The sequence below is a fragment of the Macaca fascicularis genome, chromosome 6, assembly GCF_037993035.2.
Source record: "Macaca fascicularis isolate 582-1 chromosome 6, T2T-MFA8v1.1".
In the NCBI taxonomy this organism is placed as follows: domain Eukaryota; kingdom Metazoa; phylum Chordata; class Mammalia; order Primates; family Cercopithecidae; genus Macaca; species Macaca fascicularis.
Genome location: NC_088380.1, coordinates 100,358,268 through 100,382,276, shown reverse-complemented (window position 1 = coordinate 100,382,276; position 24,009 = coordinate 100,358,268). Strand labels below are relative to the sequence as shown.

At 38.9% G+C, this 24,009-nt stretch overlaps 1 protein-coding gene across 2 annotated transcripts in view; it reads left to right on the top strand.

Moving 5' to 3' along the window:
* Positions 1 to 13,480, top strand: part of PCSK1 (proprotein convertase subtilisin/kexin type 1) — a 42,646-nt gene extending 29,166 nt beyond the window's left edge. For both annotated transcript variants that reach the window (XM_005557414.4, XM_015451712.4), the window contains exons 10-14: positions 3,564 to 3,797; positions 4,710 to 4,867; positions 6,294 to 6,427; positions 8,750 to 8,911; positions 10,451 to 13,480. In XM_005557414.4, the coding sequence (XP_005557471.3) occupies positions 3,564 to 3,797; positions 4,710 to 4,867; positions 6,294 to 6,427; positions 8,750 to 8,911; positions 10,451 to 10,816 (1,054 nt within the window). In that variant the 3' untranslated portion in view covers positions 10,817 to 13,480. The remainder of the gene's footprint in view (positions 1 to 3,563; positions 3,798 to 4,709; positions 4,868 to 6,293; positions 6,428 to 8,749; positions 8,912 to 10,450) is intronic.
* Positions 13,481 to 24,009: the final 10,529 nt, after the last annotated feature.

The following is a 24,009-nucleotide window of genomic DNA, read 5'->3' as shown; positions in this document are numbered from 1 at the left end:
CTGGGGAGTTTATTCAACATGCAGGTTCCCAGGTCCTTTTGCTGGCAACTATTCAGACTTTGTATCTGCCTAGAAGTTTCTGGTATGCAACCTAGGAATTCCTTTTTTAACAAATCTCCCAGGCACTTTTTAACGCTAGTAATACCTTAACCAAGTTTTGAGAAACAAATGCTATAAAGAGTTACTTTTACCACTATGTTTTCCTACAACCTCATCCACCTGTGTTTGTGTAGAAACCCATTAGGGTAGTTAGTAGGTGTATCTTGGAGATAAATATACTAAGAAAGAAAGGAATTATTTGTGTAAATGTTTGTGGCACTATTATTATTATGTAGTGAGTGTACCTAAGAAAGCTGATAGAAAATAGCCTCAGCCTCTTGAGGAGAGATCAAAAGAACCAGAATAATTTTTAATAGGTGAGGAAAATTCTGAAGTGAACCATTGAATCCCTTCACACCTTTGGAAATATTAAATGAACAAATGAGCCAAACTTCTGGTTTTATTAAAGCCTGGAGAAAGAGAAATGGACTTTCAATGCTACGTGAAGACTTTTCACTCTGGAATTTTGTCTCCAAATTACATTATCTACATCTCTTCTAATGAGAAGGAATGCTTAATTTGGTGTTTAATTCCATACCCTTATTTTCTGTAAACATATCTTTGATTAGCAACTCAATGCAGTGTTTAAAAATTTAATTATTGTGGATGTCATTGAGCACAAATTAACAAGGGAAGGCTGTCAGGAATGAGTTGCACTGTTGTTAGCAGCTCCTTTCCATTCATGAAATACAAGCACACGAATGAAGAATAACTTTGTTAGAAAAATAGGCTTTTCTAATTGCATGACAATGAAGCTCCTTAATATTTTGCAAAGACTAGATAAAGGAAAATTTTAAAACAATAAAACCTGCAACTACATATAAAATAAATGCTAAGCTACAGAAATCTAGGACGTGTGTTCTATATGTGATAATCATGATCATTAGCACCTTGTCTTAAGCCTCCTCAATATGCTTCCTCCTTCCTGCCTCCACACACGCACCTGCACACACTGATGATCCAAATGGAAAACTGGTGTGCTGTCCATTGACTGCCTTGATAAGAGGTTTTACCTAAAACTCCTTTTAAAAGACTGGAAGGAAGCAAGCATTTCAATAAAATGCCCTATTCTATTTACAAGTGTACCAGATGATTATAAGGCAAGCATTCTGGGGCTCACTGAGGATCCTTAAAACTGGTGTCCTTCCAAGGCCTCTGTCAGTCACTCTCTGGGGTAAAGTGGTATGTTTGTCGAGAGCTCAGCTCAGGTGAGCTGAGCTGTCAGGTATGGAGTAGCCTATTAATGCAACAAGCCAAAAATGAAAGCATTGAGCCTTTAGTCACTTACTGCTATGATATAAGCAAGAGTCTGAAACCGGAGAAAACACTGACTCGCCCTGTTCCTGGCATACTGGTTGAGTGGCTCAGCACGGACATGAGGGTCATCTCACTGTTGAGGGAGTCCTGAACAAAAGGCTCTGGCAATTTTATGGACTCTGAGATGTGAGCCAGAGAGGGACCAAGAGAGTACGAGAGTGGAGAAGCACCAGGCACTGAGTCCGAGTGAAGAAAGTGTCTGGATGTTTCCCCTCCTCTCTCCATGAGGAGGCCTGACCGAGGGACCTAGAAAGACTCTCACCAGCTAGGAATATCAATATGGAAAGAACATGAGGGGCCAGGGGGCCTGCGGCCTTCATGGGAACTCCTCTCAGAGGCTGTGAGCCACCAGCTGTGCACTGTGTCTACGTGGGGAGGGCAGCTTCTCCGTGTGTCATGCCAGGTAAAACCTTTGAAATCACCTATGGTCAGGCCTGAAAAATCACACACAATTTTTAACTAGCAGCCAGACTCTTCGGTGTTTAGGAATGTCCACTGCCTCTTTCTTGTCACAGGGGATTACTGAGCCAGTACATGATGGGCTTTGGGGAGAAGGCAGCAAAGTGAGCCAGACTTCCCTGATGATTGTTCTCCAACCAAGTGCTGAGACAGGAACCTTGAGGAGTAAAAACTGGGGCATCTACTTATTACATAATGCTTGATTGGCTTCAGGGAACAATACAGGTCTCAAAGTCAAGGAAAAGTTTCAGAATCTGACTGATGACTGGGAGCAATATGTTTTAAAATTATATTTGGGGCTAGTTAGCACTTAGGCATGTTCGGTCTCTGAACCAACCATATCTTCTTAGCATGTACCCTGTGCCCAGCATTCTTCTGGGTGTTACACATCAGAGAACAAGATAGATAAAGATCTCACCACTTCTCATGGTTAAATTAGAACCAGGGAGACAGACATTAATAAAACACAATACAAATGAGTCTCCCACATGTTAGAAGCCTATAACTGCAATGGAAGGAGAACATGCACATATAGCAGAATAAGAGAGCTTGGGAGCATGTAGGAGAGTGGAAATTTTAAATACGTTGATCAAGGAAGGCCTCCTTATAGTATAATAGATCCAACAATCCCTTATATCTCTGATTTATCTTTAGAGTGTTCTAAATTAATCTTACTAAGACTTATGATTTTACTATTTCCTTGCTCAAAAATTCTCCCTGATTCCCATTGCCCAAAGGATAAAGTATAAGCTCCCTTTCTGGCATGCAAGGTTCTCATCGCTCTGGCTCAGTACTCCTCACTGCCTCTCCCCTGCCCCAGCAAACCAGGCTGTCATCTGGCCACACCTGTACTGTCCCATTTTGGTGCCTTTGCTCTAGTGGCCTTCTTCTCTATCTCTACTTCTCAACACCCTACCCGCTGTCAAAGTCCACCTCAAATATTTCTCCCCCATATAGTTTTCCTAGATCTTTCTATTCCATGGAAATTCTTTCTACTGTATACTCCCGCAAGGCATTAAGCCATGGATATAGCACTCACCAGATAGAATTATAAAAAGACTTAATTATTTTTACTGGATTGTAAACTTCTTAAAGACAAGAACCACATCCTTGAATATCCCCACAGTATTAGCACAGTGCCTTGCAAGAGTGAGCGCAAATAGCTGAGAGTCTCTTGACACTTTTGATAAGAAAAAGGCAATACATGTTTACAGCAGGTAGCCAGTCTCTGTCTTTAACATCTCACTCTTCCTAAGAAGGAAGTCAAGGCCTCATCTGTGGGTTCATAATGTTGAAAGTGCTAAGGCTTTTAATGGACAGAATGAGGCTGGAGGGCATAAAGAAAGTGTTACCATTATAAAATGTTTGCTCAGTTAAATGGAAGTAATTAGAAATTAAAGACAAAGTTTTATACTTCTATATTGCTGAGGACCGAATTTTACTCATAGTAAAAGCTTATATGCTATGGAGAGAAGTCATAACTTACATGTTACAGGGAGAAGTTTTCAGCATGTATTTTGTATTCTGAATGAAAAGATATATGAACAGTAATAGACCCTAGAATAATATAACTACAATAGCAAAATGCACTTCATAATCCCTGAATGGAGATGCTTATTGTTAGCACTTGCTTTTGCAAGGAAACTTCATTTTTCTCTGAAAGACACTTTGGGTCACTTCCCCTCCAGCCCAAATCTCACCTGGCGAGATATGCAGCACCTGGTTGTCTGGACCTCTGAGTATGACCCGCTGGCCAATAACCCTGGATGGAAAAAGAATGGAGCAGGCTTGATGGTGAATAGTCGATTTGGATTTGGCTTGCTAAATGCCAAAGCTCTGGTGGATTTAGCTGATCCCAGGACTTGGAGGAGTGTGCCTGAGAAGAAAGAGTGTGTTGTAAAGGACAATTACTTTGAGCCCAGGTAAATGTCTCCTGGAATTTTAAACACATGTGTGCTCGTGGCACAATTTCATTACTGTGTTTTCCATTCTGCCTGTTTTTTTTTTTTGTACCTACCCTTCTGAAGTAGATGGAGGTGGAGTTTTCTAGTGTTCTCTGTGGGTCTCCATGGGGATTCACTGAGAGACCAAAGCTCTAGAAACCATGTTAACACATTTGCATATTCCTCTTGTAGTCCACCTACCACACAGCACCCAGTCTAAGATGCATCATTGTTTCATTGTCAATTAAACTGTGATCAACCAACCATCAGCTTCAAGATTCATTCTAAATTCAATGTTTAACTATTTTTTAAAATGCATCTTAGGGTTGATGAAATGCAGTACTTGTCAACCAGTTTTACCCAAAATCTGCTTGCAAAATCACCTTGCTTCATGCCACAGTACTGTGTGATTCATGGGGTTTCTTCCATGAAGGATTCTTTATCATACACTTACATAGACTCCCTCTGGCACACCACATCTTGTCACAGAAGAAATTTCTGCTATGAGTGTTTTGTAATTTCTATCAAGGCAATCAAAATAATACTGAAGACCCGCTCACACAAAATATCCAAGGATGGGAGACTTGGGGCATACTTCAGAAAGCTTTCTAGATAAAATTTTTTTCTTAAGAGGGTCTCTTTGACGGGTCTGCAATAAATCTGCCTGAATTTGACTCCACAGCAAATAGCATTGTATTTAAGTATTAGTGTCCCTTACCATTTTCTTTGCATTAAAATTCACATATACCTAATTCTGAATTGGGTTCTACACATCACAGGGAATGACAAAAAGCTTAGTTGATCTAGTCAAGATTGACGTGTACAGATATGCATAAAATGCAAGGAAGTTTGGATATACTTTATTCAATGCTCATTCTTTAATGTATTTAGAGCCCTGAAAGCTAATGGAGAAGTTATCATTGAAATTCCAACAAAAGCTTGTGAAGGACAAGAAAATGCCATCAAGTCCCTGGAGCATGTGCAATTTGAAGCAACAATTGAATATTCCCGAAGAGGAGACCTTCATGTCACACTTACTTCTGCTGCTGGTAAATTAAAAGAAAAATGTTCTAAGCCATTTAAATTTTTAAGTGTAAGTTGAATAATTCAAATAACTTATTGCTTTTGTTTGTTCTTAGAACAAAGTCTCCTAATAGATATTTTCAAGTCTTAAAAAACATGCTTATTTTTTCCTTTTTCTTGGTGTTAGATCTCCCTCTGCCCTGCCCATTCCCACTGATCCTTTGATAAGCAGAGAATGAGGCCCATTCAGATAATGCCAATTATTATAGTTTTCTGAAGTCATACATCTTCAAACTGTGTTTACTTTTCCATTTTACTGACCTATGACTTTTCTCTTAGATAACAAATTAGTGAAAGTTACTCTGATAATTAATCAAACTCAAACTCACAGATGTATCCGAAACATACAAGGAGTCCATTGAAAACTGGGAATTCAGATCCATTAGAGGAGATTCAGAAGATTAACAAATTTACCATAGTACAATGAATAAGGCCATTTTATATGCTATACGAACGCTTGCTTCTTCCTGCAAGGGCACTAATTCAGATAAGATAGTGGATGGGAAAGGGCTCATGAACCATAAACCATAATCTAACCAGGAGGAGCAGTCCCAATACTCCTTTATGTTTTAGTAGGACTCAACTGACTAAATTTGGTTTCTGTGGGTGATATGTGAGGAAAGATGAGCTATCTCTACAATCTTCCTCCTGAATGTTAACTGCTAGAGGTTTGGAATAGGCTCTGTTAATTTTGAAGTTATGCTTTCTAGATGTATTGGAATTAACCTGACATATTGGTGGTATACTTTTTAAATTGATAGACCTACAGTTATTTAACCCTTCCACATAAAACTATTATTAATTGATCTAGAGAGGGCTTGGACTTGAAAATTTACAAGTAATCTTGTGTTTTAATATAAGAGATTGTTAAATTAATATATCTTTAAGGAATTAATTAATATATTAATTAAATAATTATGATTATTAATGATGATATAATTAATTAAATAATAATTTTTATGTCTAAATCATTATGGAGTCAGGTACCTACTAAATTTTCAAGATTTCCTCTCACACTTCAGAAATGATAGTTTCATTAAAATATTTTTAGACCTTTTACTCTCTTCTTTAATTCAACGTGTAAATGTAGTTTGCTGAGTTTTCCTTATTTAAATAAACCTTAGTCAATGTATTCATTCATTCATTATTTTTCCACAATATTTATTGAGGCAAATAATATTATTCATTATTATATATGCCAGGCAATGTGCAGAGTACTATAAATAAAAACATCATATTTTTTCCTTGTGAGTGTCTCTATCCTGGTCTTATACTGAAAGAAAAGTAGGAGAACTCATCTTTTTCAGCTTTTATTTTCAGTTATCAGATGCTAGAGTGTATCCTACAGTCAGAACTATTAGGACATTCATTAAACTTGTATTTGTTTCATAGGAACTAGCACTGTGCTGTTGGCTGAAAGAGAACGGGATACATCTCCTAATGGCTTTAAGAATTGGGATTTCATGTCTGTTCACACATGGGGAGAGAACCCTGTAGGTACTTGGACTTTGCGAATTACAGATATGGTAAGTGTGAATGAGAGGATGAAAAAACATAAGCTTACTTTTAAACACTTTGAAGCACTTTTAAGGGTGATTTCATCATTAATTAGGCCCCTGAAGAATTATACCCCTTCTTAGTAGAAGTAAGGGAAAAGTAGATGTTTCAAGCCCTGACTGCTTGGTTGTGTAGATAATATTCAAAAAGGAAGATTAGGCACCAGCCATACTATAAGAGGGGAAAAAACACTTATATAAACAATGTGACAGACTGTGGGACAAAGCCAGGGGTTCCCATGTCTGCATGCAGCCAGCCATCTGACCTATTCAGCCAACAAAACCAACCATATTCACAAAGATGCTTAAATGTTCAGACCAACTTTGGTGTGACATTCTGCCAGGGTCACATCTTAAAGGCACGCTTACAATTATTCTGCAGTAGCTATTTAGACGTAGCTTAATGTTTGGAGAGATATCTTATTTAATGTGACTTTTTAAAACAGTTTTAGTCATGAAACAAACCGAAAAGCATTTCTCATTTCTTTTTCATTCTGTTTACTAACATTCTTTGACATCCTTCTGTAATTTTAACACACAGTCACAAAAATGAAAGGACAGAGCAAAAGTTAGAAAAAAGCCAAATATAGCTTAATTATTTATTTTTGCATCATTTCTCCAACATTCTCTGTAGGGGAGCATATAAATGAATAATGTTTTGGCTCTGAGTTATTCTGAGACAAAGGTGTAATAAATATCAGCAGTGTAGAATTATACGCTTAAATAACTTTTTTTTTTTTTTTTTTTGAGACGGAGTCTTGCTCTGTCGCCCAGGCTGGAGTGCTGTGGTACAATCTCAGCTCACTGCAACCTCCGCCTGCTGGGTTCAAGCGATTCTCCTGCCTCAGCCTCCTGACTAGCTAGAATTATAGGCACCCACCACCATACTTGGCTAATTTTTATATTTTTACTAGAGATGGGGTTTCACCATGTTGGCCAGGCTAGTCTCAAGCTCCTCACCTCAGGTGATTTACCTGCCTTGGCCTCCCAAAGTGCTGGGATTACAGGAGTGAGTCACCACACCCAGCCTAGATAACTTTTTGAAAAGAAATTATTTAAAGTTCCTGGAAATGTCAATTAAATGAATACAAATTCTATAGTCGTTTGTTACATTTTTTCTCTGAGGATAGCTTTCTCCTAAAGACTGCTAAAATTTTGATTTAGAAATGGAAGTTGTAAAATGTCCTGCTCTCATAGAGCAAAAAAAAATATTCTTAGTATATGGGCCTGTTCTTGAACTTGGCCTCTATTCTTCAACTCAATTTCACCATCAGAAAACCAAGAAAATCTATTTACCAATGCGGGATTTATTTCACGTCAAGTCTGCAAAATCTGACCTTATACTTCTAGATTTTTAAAGATATTTTAGATTTTAACACATTATTTATAATTGTTGAACCTCTGGAAATTATGACTATTCCCACAAATATACATTTTTTTGTAACTGAATTTATATACCTCTTTTATTTATTGTATATTTTGTCATTGAACTTTATAGACCTCATACACACACACACACACACACACTTTAAGTTCTGGGATACATGTGCAGAATGTGCAGGTTTGTTACATAGGTATATGTGTGCCATGGTGGTTTGCTGCACCCATTAACCAGTCATCTACATTAGATATTTCTCCTAATGCTATCCCTCCCTTTGCCCCCTACCCCCTGACAGGCCTCGTTGTGTGATGTTCCCTTCCCTGTGCCCATGTGTTCTCATTGTTCAGCTCCCACTTATGAGTGAAAACATGCAGTGTTTGGTTTTCTGTTCCTGTGTTGTTTTGCTGAGAATGATGGTTTCCAGCTTTATCCATGTCCCTGCAAAGGACATGAACTCACTCTTTTTTATAGCTGCATAGAATTCCACGGTGCATATGTGCCACACAATTTTTAAGGGCTTATTAATGCTGGAGGTTGTTTATAATACTCCATAGAGGCTGAATTTTTCCCCAGTGGAATGTTTCTATAAGTTGATAATTGGGAAATATAATTATATTTATAGAAGGTACAGTCAGCTTTTCAAGAAAACATCCAACATGGAAAAGAAGATTTACACAGAGAGTTCTGATTTTTAAATTAAATGTTTGATTATGAAGCAATCAGTTTTTAAATTGTTGAACCTACAAATTGTCAGTTTTTATAGCAAGAGTGAATCCAGTGATTTCTTTCACATGAAATGCACAGAATCTTAAAATTAGATTTTTACAATGAAATCCTTTTTAGCTATTTTGAATGAGTTCGTTTTATATTATCCAAAACACATACTAAATATAGGTATGCTTATTTGTTAGTCTGGAAGAATTCAAAATGAAGGAAGAATTGTGAACTGGAAGCTGATTTTGCATGGGACCTCTTCTCAGCCAGAGCATATGAAGCAGCCTCGTGTGTACACGTCCTACAACACCGTTCAGAATGACAGAAGAGGGGTGGAGAAGATGGTGGATCCAGGGGAGGTCTGTCTGACTCTGTTCTTGGCATGTTCTCTTTTAAACTGGTGTAGACAATGTAGTCAGTGAAGCTGTACCCAACTTCCAAGCAGGAATAAGTCAAACATGGATGGGGAGTAAAAGAAGTGACAGTGGTAAACTATTTTTTTCCATAGGATAAAACTGTATTTTTTTCATTTGGTATTTTATCCAGAACTTAGAAATCACAGTTAATGAATTCAAAATTATTAAATTTCCTAACATGAATTTTCCCCGCTTATGACAGATATCAAATGGAAAAAAAAAAAGTTGTCTTTATGCACAATCACTATATCTAACATCTGTATTGCACTTTGTTTTTAAGCATTTTCCACATTGTCTCATTACCTTATAATCCCTATAACCTAGGAAGGATGAACATTCGTGTATCCATTTTGCAGAAAGAAAAACAAGGCTCAAATGGCCAAATCATGTAGGCTTCTTTTTATTAATTCATTAACTGACACTTCTTGGCAACACCAAGGGGAGCGATAGATCACACTTTTTCTCAAAAAATTGCAGAGGATAGCTAAAGTAAGTCGTTCACATTCCTGGGTCTCAGCCTGCTGTGGCTCCTGGCTTCCTTCTTTCAGATGGTGGGAAAACCCCACATTTTCTTTGTCTCTGTATCCCAGCATCTAGCACAGTGCCTCAGGTGTAACAGGTAGGTTTTCAGAATTTTCAGAACGCCCTGCTCTGAATAGGTCCAGCTCTGAGCTGGGTGTTTTGGAAGATACAGAGACAAAGTACATATTCAAGAAACTTATACATGAACTGTGAAGGCCTCAGCTTGAATTCTAGTCCCATCTATATTCTTCAAAGCAGCTTCCCTTCAGGACCTGCGTCCTGAGTACTTTTCTTCACAGTCTCGAAGCAAGTTAACCTTGAGAGTGTTTCTCCCTCTGAGATTCCTTAAGGAACATTAACAGGACCCTTCTGTTCTGTTGTTATAATATTGAAACCCTTCCACAGCAGTTGACCAAGGGTTGCTTCTCTGGGCTCTCAGGCTTCCTGCTCCCCAGCCAAGCACCTCAGTCTCTCCCCTGACCACTTCTTACAACTCAGTGACTAAAAGGGTAGTTTTGAAAGCAGGTGCCTCCAGGAAGGCACTCCCATGGTACCGCAACTGGTGGGTGCCTCCTATATGACTTGTTAGGTATTTTGATATCCTCTGCTTCCCAAAATGGATTCCATGACATCAGGCTGACAAGTGAAGAAAACCAATATGTACTGAGTACTTAACCTATACTCTCTCATCCAGTCTTCAAAACCACCACAAATTGAGGTACTCTTATTCCACCTGACAGGTGAAGTGGAGGGAGATTTAAAAGGTTGCTAAAGGTACTCCAGAGGGTAGGCAAAGGAGGGTTGAAGCCCAAGTCCATCTGGCTCCCAGTCTTGAACTCTCTCCCCTCCCTTATTGTCTCTCAAGCAGCAGGCGGTGGTCCTGTGCTAGGGTTGCACCTAGCTTGCCTGGCCATAAATAATGAACCTTCTTCCCTTTGTGGATGGCATTCTGTGTTTTAGGAGCAGCCCACACAAGAGAACACCCTGGTGTCCAAAAGCCCTAGCAGCAGCAGCATAGGGGGCCAGAGGGATGAGTTGGAGGAGGGAGCCCCTTCCGAGGCCATGCTGCGACTCCTACAAAGTGCTTTCAGTAAAAACTCGCCGCCAAAGCAATCACCAAAGAAGTCCCCAAGTGCAAAGCTCAACATCCCTTATGAAAACTTCTATGAAGCCCTGGAAAAGCTGAACAAACCTTCCCAGCTTAAAGACTCTGAAGACAGTCTCTATAATGACTATGTTGATGTTTTTTATAACACTAAACCTTACAAGCACAGAGATGACCGGCTGCTTCAAGCTCTGGTGGACATTCTGAATGAGGAAAATTAAAACAAGTGTGTGGTCCCAATTCGGAAATATTCATGCTTCTTCCTTACCCTGAAATTTTGCCTGTGTCTGAAGTGGTTGTTTTGTCATGAATTCTTATGCTTATAATATCCTTTGTGGTACCTTTTCTTTTTCTCCCTAAACTGTACATGTGAAGGGGATGAGCTCAAGCAGGAAGTTCAACTTCCAGAATTGATCACAGGTATTTCAAAACACATCTTTCCTGTCTGCACAAGTGAAGTGTTTCGTTCTTTCTGGAGTCACAGTTGACAAAAAGCTCTTACACTACATTAGAACACTGCATTAGAGCCCATTTCAATTCTCAAAAGAAAAGGCAAAACCTGGGATGTCAATTAATTTGAAAATAATCTGCAAAGAAGGAGAAGGAGACAGAAACTGTTTCTGTTGCTTGTTCCCTGTCTTGTCCATGTGGTTCTTCAAATTTTGATGCCAAGACAGTATTTGGTAAGTCTAATGAAGGAGTTCACTGTAAGACTCATTCCCTAGATCTTTCTATTCGAAACTGTCGCTCATTCCTGTAGTCAAAATCTGGTCATGTTGGGCAAAAGCTGGATTATTTAGATCTAGAAACAGACCTTGAAATCTGAATGCTCTGGTCTCAGCAATTTTGGAACATTCTTCTTTGCCTGGTGCACCATGTCCGTGGTGCCAGAGGCGTCTGTGGACCCAGAGGCGGCTATGACTTGTGCTGCATGCCTGGTCTTTCCTCTTTCTCCTTCTTCTGAAAGTTTTCTATACCTGTCTCCTTTCTCAGCCACAAAATAAACGTTGGGAGAAATTATTTATACCACTTTCCTAGAAAAAATCTTACACTTGGGACTTGGCAAATTCCTAGTCACAATTTTTTCAACAATAACAGGAAAACACTCATCACGTGGAGACCTAATGTAATAACAGAAAAATACTTATGATAGGGAGAAACCATGAGAAGTTTTGTTTTTGTTTTTATTTTTTTGCAACTGTGTTCATTAGAACAGGGTGTCCTAGGTCATTGAAACTGAATGTTTATTCCTTGATACTAAAAGATCTTCTCCAATCCTATCACTGATAGTGTCCAAATTCTCATCAAATTGCTCCTAAGCTTCAAATCAGAAGACAGAAACTGGCAGGCTATGGACCTTAAATGTCCCTCAGGTAGATTTTGTTTGGTATGCAGAATGTTTTTAAAATGTGAGTGGTTATTGAAAATATGATGTTTCACATAAAACCTGATTCTCGGACCCATCTTTGCTCATGGCAACAGTTAGCCGGAGCTGAGTAGCAGCTGCCTGATTAGATGAGCTCTGGGTCTCCATGGCATCCTGCTCCATGCTACCTAGAACAGGCACTTGATTCCTTGCTGGGCAGTATCCAATAGGCATTTGATTTTGCCCACTACTACACTAAGTGAATGTGTACAAAGTGTAAATGCATTAGGAAAAAACAAACTACCCGCATCTTCTGTTAGGCAGGATCTGTACAATAATAATTATGAGTTTGCTTGTGTAATCTCACCTCACCTGGATGCTCACTAATACTAATTCATTTATTACTAACCTTCTAGCTTCCTTCTTTCAATATGCTCACAAAGTCTCCAGTCACCTACAATGCTGGCTTTCTCTCACTGAGTTTGCTGTGTGCAATTCTTCCGTGGAAGTTTGAACTTCATAAGGCCATTCATGGCATTGAACTGCTTCATGAAAAGAACACTAGAGTCTGTCATTTGCTTTGGTTTGAAGTATGGTTGGTAACACAAACTTTCACCTGCTCTTCTACCATTTGAATTTGTGTAGAACAAGGGTGTTTCCAGAGCAATGCCCATAATGCTTAGAGAATGTTCTCCTAAAAGACTTGCAGAATCACTCTGTCCTTGGAAGTTTCATATATTGTTTGATATAAAGTGTTAGATATGATTTCCAATATTGGAGCATATCAAAAAGTATTAAAACCAAAAAGGACCAGAAGATTCTTAGATTGGCCCGGAGAGACCAATAAATGAAAGAGTTAGTATTAAAACTCATCACTTTTCCATTCCCAATCTAGTGCTAGATGTGTACATCTTTCTTTTTGATTCTTCCTAACAAAATATTTTCTGGGTTAAAACCCCAACCAATTCATTGGGTTGTAGCCAAAGGTTCACTCAGAAGAAGCTTTAATATTTAAATAAAATCATATTGACTGTTTCCAACCTGGAATATAATATTCAGATATAAAACAGTTTTGTCAGTCTTTCTTAGTGCCTGTGTGGATTTTTGTGAAAATGTAAAAGAGAAAACTTATATACTATTTCCCTTGAAATTTTAAACTATATTTTCTTTACAGGTATTTATAATATGCCAATGCTTTTATCAAACAGAATTTTAAAGAGCATAATAAATTATATTAAAGAACTGAAAGTTTTCCTGAGAATAAGAAAGTTTCATCCAATAAAATATTTTTGAAAGGCATGTTCCTCTGTCAATGAAAAAAAGTACATGTATGTGTTGTGATATTAAAAGTGACATTTGTCTAATAGCCTAATACAACGTGTAGCTGAGTTTAACATGTGCGGTGTTGGTATTCTTAAGGGAACTTCCACATTATACATTTGATGTATTGACCAGAATATGTAAAATATGCTTATAAATCAGAAAAATAAATTGTTTCTCACTAAGTCAAAAGAAAAAAGCTCATGTTTCCACCACAAACAAGATCTCCCTCTTTTATTGTGTTTCCCAAAGGGACTATACAAAAGAAAAACTGAAAGTTTACATTAAGGAGTTAGTTCCTTTTTAGGAAATTGGGCTTTCTAGGAGTCAATTTAAGAATCTACCTGAACAAGGTGTGTTTTATTTTCCTCTCTAGCCCATCCTTCACTTTCTTGGCAACATGCAGAGCTGTATGAATGAGCCTTAATTGGAATGTTGAGAAATGAACAAACTATCTAAACTAAACTAACGGGACTTACTACCTGTAAGAGAAATGATTTCCAACAGTTCACCAAATACGACTTAGTTTACAGGCCAGAGGAAAGCAGCTAAGTGTGAAATTCTTCCCAGAGGTTCTCTCATTAGAACCCTCAAAGCCCTAACTTTTTTTTTTTCTACAGAGTCTCACTCTTTTGCCCAGACTAGAGTGCAATGGTATGATCATGGCTCACTGCAGCCTCCACATCCCAGGCTCAAACAATCCTTCCACCTCAGTCTCCCTAGTAACTGGGACTACAGGTGTGCACCGCCACGTCCAGCTAATTTTCGTGTTTTTTGTAGGGACAGGTTTCATCATGTTGCCCAGACTGGTCTCAAACTTTTGGGCTCAGGTGATCCACCTGCCTCAACCTCCCAAAGTGCTGGGATTACAGGCATCAGCTGCTGTGCCAGGCCCCAATTCCCAACTTTGATTTCTGAACTTCAGGCCCACGTCTCTCTCTTGCTTCAAACTTCCATTCCCGGAATTTCGACCCACCATCTCAGAATCTGACCTTTCTCCCCTTGGGGACTGGTTTTTCCCCAGAATCCATTCATTTGTCCTAAGTCATAACCATTCAGTCAAACTAGAATGATCTTTCAGAAATTCCAGAAGGACTTCTTTCCCTCAGGATTAGTTGAAGATGTATCTCTATTTTCATTTCATTGATTAATCGATTAATTGATTGATTGTATATATTTAAGGTGTACAATGTGATGTTGTGATATATAAATACATAGTGAAAGGATGATTACAGTCAAGCGAATTAACATATCCATTCTCTCAGTTGCCTTTTTTTCTTTTTTCTTTTGTGGTAAAAGCACCTAAACGCTAAGAAAACTCTTTAAGCAAATTTCCAGTATGTAATACATTTTTTATTAACTATAGTCCTCATGCTGTACATCACATCTCTAGACTTTTATCCTACATAACTACAACATTATACTATTTCACCTATATCTCCCCATTTCCCCCTACCTCTCCCACCCCACTGCAACCACCATTCTACTCTATGTTTCTATCTATTTGACTTTTTAAAAATTCCACATATAAGTGACATTATGCAGCATTTTTCTTTCTGTGTCTGGCTTATTTCTCTTAGCATAATATATTCTAGGTTCATCCATTTATTGCAAGTGGCAAGATCTCCTTTTAAAGGCTGAATTTCATATACGTGTGTGTGTGTGTGTATACATATGTATACATATATATACACAGAAATATATATATATATATAGAAATAGTCGTGTGTGTGTGTGTGTGTGTGTGTTTGTGTGTATATAAAACAATTTCCATAGATGGTCTCTACTTTCTTTTGAATGTCCATCTGGTAGCTGTTGGATTAAGCATGTACATGCTGTGAGTACAAACACAAATACATGCACGTGTACAAAGGATACACATTAATTCTTAAATACAAGTTTAAACTCATGAGGAGGAAGAGAAGTGCTTTCCAACTGCCTTGTAATTTGCAAGGCTGTAGTATTCATATAAATGATTGTTTGAATTATCCACTCTGTTCCCTCCGCCCCTGTGGACAGAGTATACTTTCCTGGACCACTGATGTTGACCATGCAATCTACTTTGGCCAATGGAGTATTAATGAATGTGAAGCAAGCAGAAGCCTCAAATGTGCTTGCACAGTTTGGCTTGGCTCTTGCTTTTCAGTGACCAGCGCTGTGAGGAGAGTGTGCCCCAGGAGCTACTGCCCCTTAAGCCTGGTTTCCAGAACAGATGTATATGAACCAGATGCAAATCAAAACCACATTCTGGAACCAAGCCCAGCCAACTCATAGCATGAAGCAGAGCCATCCTGAGGAGAACAGTCTAACTAGCCTGTATGTTGTTGCTATATGTACATATTTTATAAGCTTTACTCTATCATTAATGTGTCAGTAAAAGGAGGTAACTGAAATCATTATGTGCCCTTCATTCTCATGGCATGTGCCAGGGAGGCAGAGACCACTTTCCTGGTTTCTATACTGGTTCTCTCTACCATGCATGCCACTTTCAGTCAATTTGCCTAGAATGCCGTAAAGCACTTTCTGTCTCCTCCAGATCCATATGCACCCCATCTCTATACACCCCCATATTGAGAGTATCTTCATTAAATATGTATCTGAACAGGGACCCCAATCTTAAAAGGAATTCTTGTTCTTAGAAGAGGATAGAGGAAAATATCCTCAAATTTCTTCCTGCAGGGTTGTCATGATTGATACCTTCATTTCCCATATCCCTGTCCCTAGTAGCCCCAGTGGCAGGTGATTTATAAACCTAGATGATGTCTCAGTGAGAGGAGAGTAGCCTTCGGCCTTAGTTCCGTCTTACATACTTTACAATACTTCTTGCATCATCACGTCTCCTATTCCAGGCACCACCAGGGCTTAGCCCCAAACTCTTCCTTGGGGAGGGTCCAGTGCTCCCCACATATCATGCATAATTTTCAGTTCATAGTCACATTCATAGAAAAGAGTGTCATTTGAGTGTTCCATGGTAGGGTGCCTAATGCCAGTCTGTTTTGGATAAGAAAATGCTTATTGAATAGTATAAGTTTTGAGCCCAAAATGTTAAGAGAGATTTGTAATAATAAAGAAATTTATGGGCTGTTTCAATTCTCTTGCCAGAGAGAATTAGAAGGAAGAAAGCCCACCAGCGAGATCCTATCCATCCCATCAGTCCTCTCAGGGGTGGATCAAATCCATCTTGTTTATCTGAGCATCTAGGCCCTTGGCTCTGGTCATTCTTTACTAGCATTTACTAAACTTTCGTGACATGAATGAATGGCCATGAACCTGCTGATGTTATTTTTACCTACAGAAACCAAAAAGGCACAAGCCTTAGCTTTTCTCAATCAGTTGCTGTAAATGATACCATTCTAATCATTAAAGGGCCAAAAATGTCTGAAAATGTATTAACAAGTTAAAGGCTAGAGGAATCCAGGCTCACCACCTTCTAACTATGTGCCATTGAGTGGGTTACCTCACCTCTCTGGGCCTTATTTACTCATCTACAATAATTAAGTCTACCTCTTATGCATTTGCTGTTAGGATTAAATAAGATAGTGCAGAGAAGTAATTTAGTTTTTTGTTTGTTTGTTTGTTTTTTGAGATGGAGTTTTGCTCTGTTGCCCAGGCTGGAGTGCAGCGGTGTGATCTCGGCTCACTGCAGCCTCTGTTTCCTGGGTTCATCTGATTCTCCTGTCTCAGCCTCCTGAGTAGCTGGGATTACAGGTGCCCACCTCCATGCTCAGCTAATTTTTGTATTTTTAGTTGAGACAAGGTTTCGCCATGTTGGCTAGCCTGGTCTCAAACTCCTGGCCTCAAGTGATCTCGCCTTGGCCTCACAAAGTGCTGGGATTACAGGTGTGAGCCACCGTGCCTGGCAAAGTATGGTTTCTGTAGAAAGTAAATATTCAGTAAATGTTAGTTTTTATTATTTGTGAGATTGTTGTTTTTATTGTGGTGTCATGAAAACAAAATGGACTTTAGAACCAAACAGATTTGAAATTGTAGCACTTATCTGCAAATCTAATAAAGGAGAAAATGTAAGAATTTATGAAGAAGATGAAAATACTGTTAAATGTCTCTGGTTAAGATCATGTGGCCTCATGAATTGTCATTCCAATGTGAACCTTCCTTTCCTAAAGCCACATTGGAAATGGTTAATCATCACCAGTGTAGACTGAACTGCAACGAGGAGTCCTTGAAGTGACAGTGAGACTCAAAAGACAGTTCCCCAGGACTAAGGAAAGCCAGAGGCAACAAGTGAGGGAAAAGAAGATATTGAATAAAGAAAATCATTGTTTAATTTTGTCTTACATCCAGTTGGTAAGGATTTCTCCTAACATCCAGAAAGAAATTGGAGTAACAATTTTCAAACAAAAAAAATTCTAAAGCATAGAGTTGCCAATAATAACAATATAAAACAGCTTCTTGCTTAACTATATTCACAGCACAGTGCATTGTTTAATTAAATTCTCACAAGAATTGTAAAACAAATCTGAGATAAATAATATTATTGTCCTTATTTTGAGGATGGGAAAAGTGAGGCACTGAGGGATAATGTGTTTCATTTGCTTGCTTAAGGTCATACAGATAGCAAGGAGTAGAGCTGAGATTTTAACCTGGCAGTAATTCCAGCATCCAAGATATGCCTCATATTAGCAAGACAAAAAAGGTGACATGACACTTTAGAAGATATTTATAGCACGGAATAAATGTTTGTTCTTAAATACAAATTTAAACTCATGAGAAGGAAGATGAAGTTGTCCTAACTGCCTTGTAATTTGCAAGGCAATAGCATTAATATACATGACACTTTGAATTATCCACTCTGCCCCTTCTGCTCCATGAACAGAGTATGCTTTCCTGAACCATAGGAATCTACTGTAGATTCTTTTCTGTTATTTGAAATAATAGGAATAGCTTTTGTTAACTAAACGTTTTCTTTGCATTAAGCACACATTTTCTATATTTTCACAATGATAATTCATGAATAAGACATGTTATTTCTAATGCTTGCATTATCCTACAAGTGAAGTATTTTTACATATATGGAAACTGAGATTTGGAAAGGTTAAATCATTTGCCAAAGGTTGTACAGTGAAGCCACAATTTTAAAACTGGTTTATCCAACCCCATCTTTTTGCTCTTTCACTCTGTTTCACTTTTTAGCTTTACTTCCAAATTTTGCAAACTGGTGCCTTAATAAGCAATCTCCTGCTTCCAGGAACACTTAGATAGAGTTTATACCACTTCTTTACTTCAAATTTTGGAAACCCCAATAAATTTAAATGTGAGAGAAGTTGTCCTTGTCAATCATCACTCCTTGACCTATTTTGAAATGAACCAAAATTCTTAGGAGGCAACAGACCAATCCAATAACTCAGGCAACATTTGGATGAAGAATTAATCCCATGAACTCATGTGTAGCTCAGCCCCAGGGATGCTAAGATATATTAATAACCAGCACATTGACTCTAGGAGTATTCTAGTATGTTGGGCCATTCTATTTGTCTCTCCATTTCTTGGCCTTCCTGCCTTGATGTTAATGTGTCTTCTTTTTAACAAGTTTCTTCAAGTCTATTCTTCAGGATATTTATCAGTGGTGTGGGGTGTGTATGTTTAGAAAGGAAGCCCTGGTCTTGCATAGTTGTGGACAAAATCTGATTTTTGCATTTTTTTCACTGTAGGACTTCTCAATAGACTTTTAAATATACTAATGTGCACTAAGACTCTTTAGGAGTGCATTTTTCAGCATTTGTCCAGACAGAATCTGTTTCTCCTGGAGCATATTCAGGGACCAGCGTTCTCTCGGCTCACTTGGAAAGACACTATCTCCCAGCCAACTACATCCCGTCAATAATTTCCTAGCTTGAGTCTGGGTTCCGTCAGAAGCAATCCCCATACTCCTGATTATTTCTGAGAGCTTACAGCTCATGCCTTCTCCTTGCCCCAGTGGAAATTGCTGCAGTGCCAGTCAGCTGACAGAAAACAGGTGCCAACTGTGGTCAGTGAGGAAGATGAGTCATAGCCCAGCAGCAGGGACACACGGGCAGGGAAGACTGCTCAGAGGTGGGAAGAGAGGGAACTCACCCAGTCACGTATGTCCATAACAGATAGAGTGGTCATTGTTCCAGTTTGTCAAGGACAGCTTTCGCTTATCCCTGTTGTCCCAGCATAATTATATCAAAAGTATCTTATTGAACAATAATTATATCTTGTCACTAGAGCACATATGTGAATTGTCTTCTCAGCTTGATGATAAGAAATTGTACTTCCTAAAATGTTTTGTTCCCACCACAATCACTGAGTCTCAGAATTGGAAAGAATCACCTATTTCTCTACCCAATTTCCTAAGCATGAAAGGAATGCTGGAGAGGATTCTGAGAAAAGTGCTGCTTCTTAATAAAAAGAGATGCAGAGAAGAGAAACCTCCTCTTCTTTGTACGTATCTCACTGTGCCTGTATGAAATGCCTAGGACTTTGATGGTCATCCTAGGACCTTCCCATATACAGTATCCATTTCTGAAAGAGCTCTCCAGTTCCAGGAGCTTCAGACCCCATAAAGCTCAGATCTGCCTCCTGCTTATCTCCCTCATCTAAGTCACAAGTCTATGAACTCAACATCTTGAGTATCTCTCAAGCCTGCCCACTTGTCCTCAGTGTTACCATCCTGGTCCACAATGCCATCTTCTTTCACATCGCTAGTGCAACAGAGTGCTCCCTGGTCTCCATTCATACTGTGATGTTTCTAAATTGTGTATCTTATCACATCACTCTCTTCTTGAAAACTCACTGAAGAGTACTTAGGATAAAACCAAAATGCACACCTGTAATCCCAGCACTTTGGGAGGCCAAGGCAGGCAGATCACGAGGTCAGGAGATCAAGACCATCCTGGCCAACATGGTGAAATCTCGTCTCTACTAAAAATACAAAAAAAATTAGCTAGGCGTGGTGGCCTGTGCCTGTAGTCCCAGCTACTCAGGAGGCTGAGGCAGAGAATTGCTTGAACCCGGGAGGTGAAAGTTGCAGGCAACCGAGATTGTGCCATTGCACTCCAGCCTGGCGACGGAGTGAGACTCCATCTCAAAAACAAAACAAAATAAAATCAAAATGCTTAGCATGGGTCTGAAGCCCTGGGGAATTTGTCCCTAACCTGTTTCCATAGCTCCCTGTCATCTCCCTGTCCACTCAGTCTCTGGGTATAGCACACTGGCCTTCCTCCAGTATGCTACTGCTCCAAGTTCTTGAACATGCTATTCTGCTAGAAATGCTTTTCCTGCACTTCTTTTCTAGTTACTTCTTTCCTACTTACCCTTCAGAGCTTAGTTTACAAATCCTATCCTCAGGGAAGCCTTTCTAACCATCATACCAGCTTAAGTCAGAACCTCTGATATATGTGTCTACATAGTGTTTATCACAAGGCAACCACACACATAATCAGTTGTTTCATAACTGTCTCCTCAAATGGAATGTAAGCTCCTCTAATGTCTCTCAGGTTAACTTGCAATATCCCAAAGATTGGCACAGTGTCTTGTACCACAAGGCGGACATCAATGAGTACTTTTGGAAAGTGTTGTTGGGAATTTAGTTTATCTGCAGGTCCGTGATGTGCTTTGGAAATTAGAAATTGGGAAGTCAGATTAACCCTTCTCAAGCAGCATGAATTGGCAGTGTTAAGCATTTTCTTCCTAGATCCCACTGGAGGGATTTTGTGACTAGCTACCTGGGTGTCACTGAATGGATTACTCTTCCTTTCTAAGTCTCAGTTTCTTCATCTGTAAAATAGGAATAAAAATTTCACTTAACTCTTAGGGTTGGTTATTTGCTTATATGGATGAAACACATACTCTCTGTCAGACACTGTGATAGAGGCCAGAAATAGCATAATGTATTAAATACTATGTGGACATGCCCTCTGCTCTCATGGGCACTGTTTTTATTCATCGTGTATCCCTCATCCTAGCACAATGCCTGGTATGCAATAGCTATTAAATATGTGTTTGTTGAATTAATATAGTTCTTTGTGCAAATGAGATGAAAGTGCCAATGAGTAAAAGTAGAGAAGAATAATAGCTGATACCCAGGGAGGATCCACTGGGGGTGGTAGTCAGGATGCTAAGCCCAGTAGATGGATGGTTTCACTTATTCTTCATTCAGTGATGTGGATACACTTATTTTCATCCCCCACTTTACAGAGAGGGAAATACAATAGTAACACAAACAGCTGAATTCACCTGATCAAGGTCGCATAGCTAATACGTGGTGAAGATGTGTGATAAACTGCGTGAGCACTAAGACAGAACCCTTAGGTGGTATCAAACACTTGCTGAGAACAGAATCCTACAGAAAGAGGAAATGAGGAGAGAAATCCAAAGCTTAGAGAAAGTGAAGTAGCGATATTAGAAAAGCAGCAGGGAAATACCTTTCTGTATTTTCACTCAGCTGCTTAGTTATCTATGAAGACCTCATACACCTTTTTCACTCTTCTGTTTTTATGTTCGATGTCAGGTAATAATACACTTAACTATGTCAGGCTGTATAGTTTTATTTAACGCTACATTATATGCCATCAGTTGAAGCACTGGATCATAAGAATGCCATACAACTCTATGTATCTTGATAAGAAAATGCACTTAAAACTGAATTGTAGTCTGTCGATTATTGCATATACTGATTTCAAAGTAGCCTGATGAAATAACACAATAAAAGCTAGACAAAGAAACAAGCCATATGTCAGATGTATTAACCACAAGGAAGCCAGACAGAGACTAGTATCTGAGATCAAAAGAGCATGTGTGTGACAAGGCAAAGCAAACAGCTCCCTTAGGAGACCAAGAGCTGCACTCACCAGCACACCTCAGTAACCACGTCCAACTGTCAGGCACACATGAGCGAAATACTCAAGAGGCTTTTGAAAGCTGTGTTTTTCTTTTTGACATCTCTTAATTAATTATTTGTGTGACTGTTATTGACCATAACACCCAATTTTACATTCAAATCAGGAGGTCATCCTAATCTATTGCTGAACACATTACCTTGCTTGGGAGAGCCTCATGATATTCACATGCAAAATTATCCAAAGATAATTTATGAAGACAGCAGGGTTTTTTTTTTAATTTTTTTATTTCCTTTTTCTTCTTCTTTTTTTTTTTGAATATACTTTAAGTTCTAGGGTACATGTGCACAACGTGCAGGTTTGTTACATATGTATACATGTGCCATGTTGGTGTGCTGCACCCATTAACTCGTCATTTACATTAGGTATATCTCCTAATGCTATTCCTCCCCCCCCCTCCCCCCCTCCCCACAATAGGACCCAGTGTGTGATGATCCCCTTCCTGTGTCCAGGTGATCTCATTGTTCAATTCCCACCTATGAGTGAGAACACGCGGTGTTTGGTTTTCTGTTCTTGCAATAGTTTGCTGAGAATGATGGTTTCCAGCTGCATCCACGTCCCTACAAAGGACACAAACTCATCCTTTTTTATGGCTGCCTAGTATTCCATGGTGTATATGTGCCACATTTTCTTAATCCAGTCTGTCACTGATGGACATTTGGGTTGATTCCAAGTCTTTGCTATTGTGAATAGTGCCTCAATAAACATACGTGTGCATGTGTCTTTATAGCAGCATGACTTACAATCCTTTGGGTGTATCCCTAGTAGTGGGGTGGCTGGGTCAAATGGTATTTCTAGTTCTAGATCCTTGAGGAATCGCCACACTGTTTTCCACAATGGTTAAACTAGTTTACAGTCCCACCAACAGTGTAAAAGTGTTCCTGTTTCTCCATATCCTCTCCAGCACCTGTTGTTTCCTGATTTTTTAATGATTGCCATCTAACTGGTGTGAGATGGTATCTCAGTGTGGTTTGGATTTGCATTTCTCTGATGGCCAGTGATGATGAGCATTTTTTCATGTGTCTGTTGGCTGTATGAATGTCTTCTTTTGAGAAATGTCTGTTCATATCCTTTGCCCACTTTTTGATGGGGTTGTTTGTTTTTTTCTTGTAAATTTGATTGAGTTCTTTATAGGTTCTGGATATTAGCCCTTTGTCAGATGAGTGGATTGCAAAAATTTTCTCCCATTCTGTAGGTTTCCTGTTCACTCTGATGGTAGTTTCTTTTGCTGTGCAGAAGCTCTTTAGTTTAATTAGATCCCATTTGTCAATTTTGGCTTTTGTTGCTGTTGCTTTTGGTGTTTTAGACATGAAGTCCTTGCCCATGCCTATGTCCTGAATGGTATTACCTAGGTTTTCTTCTAGGGTTTTTATGGTTTTAGGTCTAACAGATAAGTCTCTAATCCATCTTGAATTAATTTCGTATAAGGAGTAAGGAAAGGATCCAGTTTCAGCTTTCTACTTATGGCTAGCCAATTTTCCCAGCACCATTTATTAAATAGGGAATCCTTTCCCCATTTCTTGTTTTTGTCAGGTTTGTCAACGATCAGATGGCTGTAGATGTGTGGTATTATTTCTGAGGGCTCTGTTCTGTTCCATTGGTCTATATCTCTGTTTTGGTACCAGTACCATACTGTTTTGGTTACTGTAGCCTTGTAGTATGGTTTGAAGTCAGGTAGCGTGATGCCTCCAGCTTTGTTCTTTTGTCTTAGGATTGTCTTGGCAATGCAGGCTCTTTTTTGGTTCCATATGAACTTTAAAGCAGTTTTTTCAAATTCTGTGAAGAAAGTCATTGGGAGCTTAATGAGGATGGCATTTAGTCTATAAATTACCTTGGGCACTATGGCCAT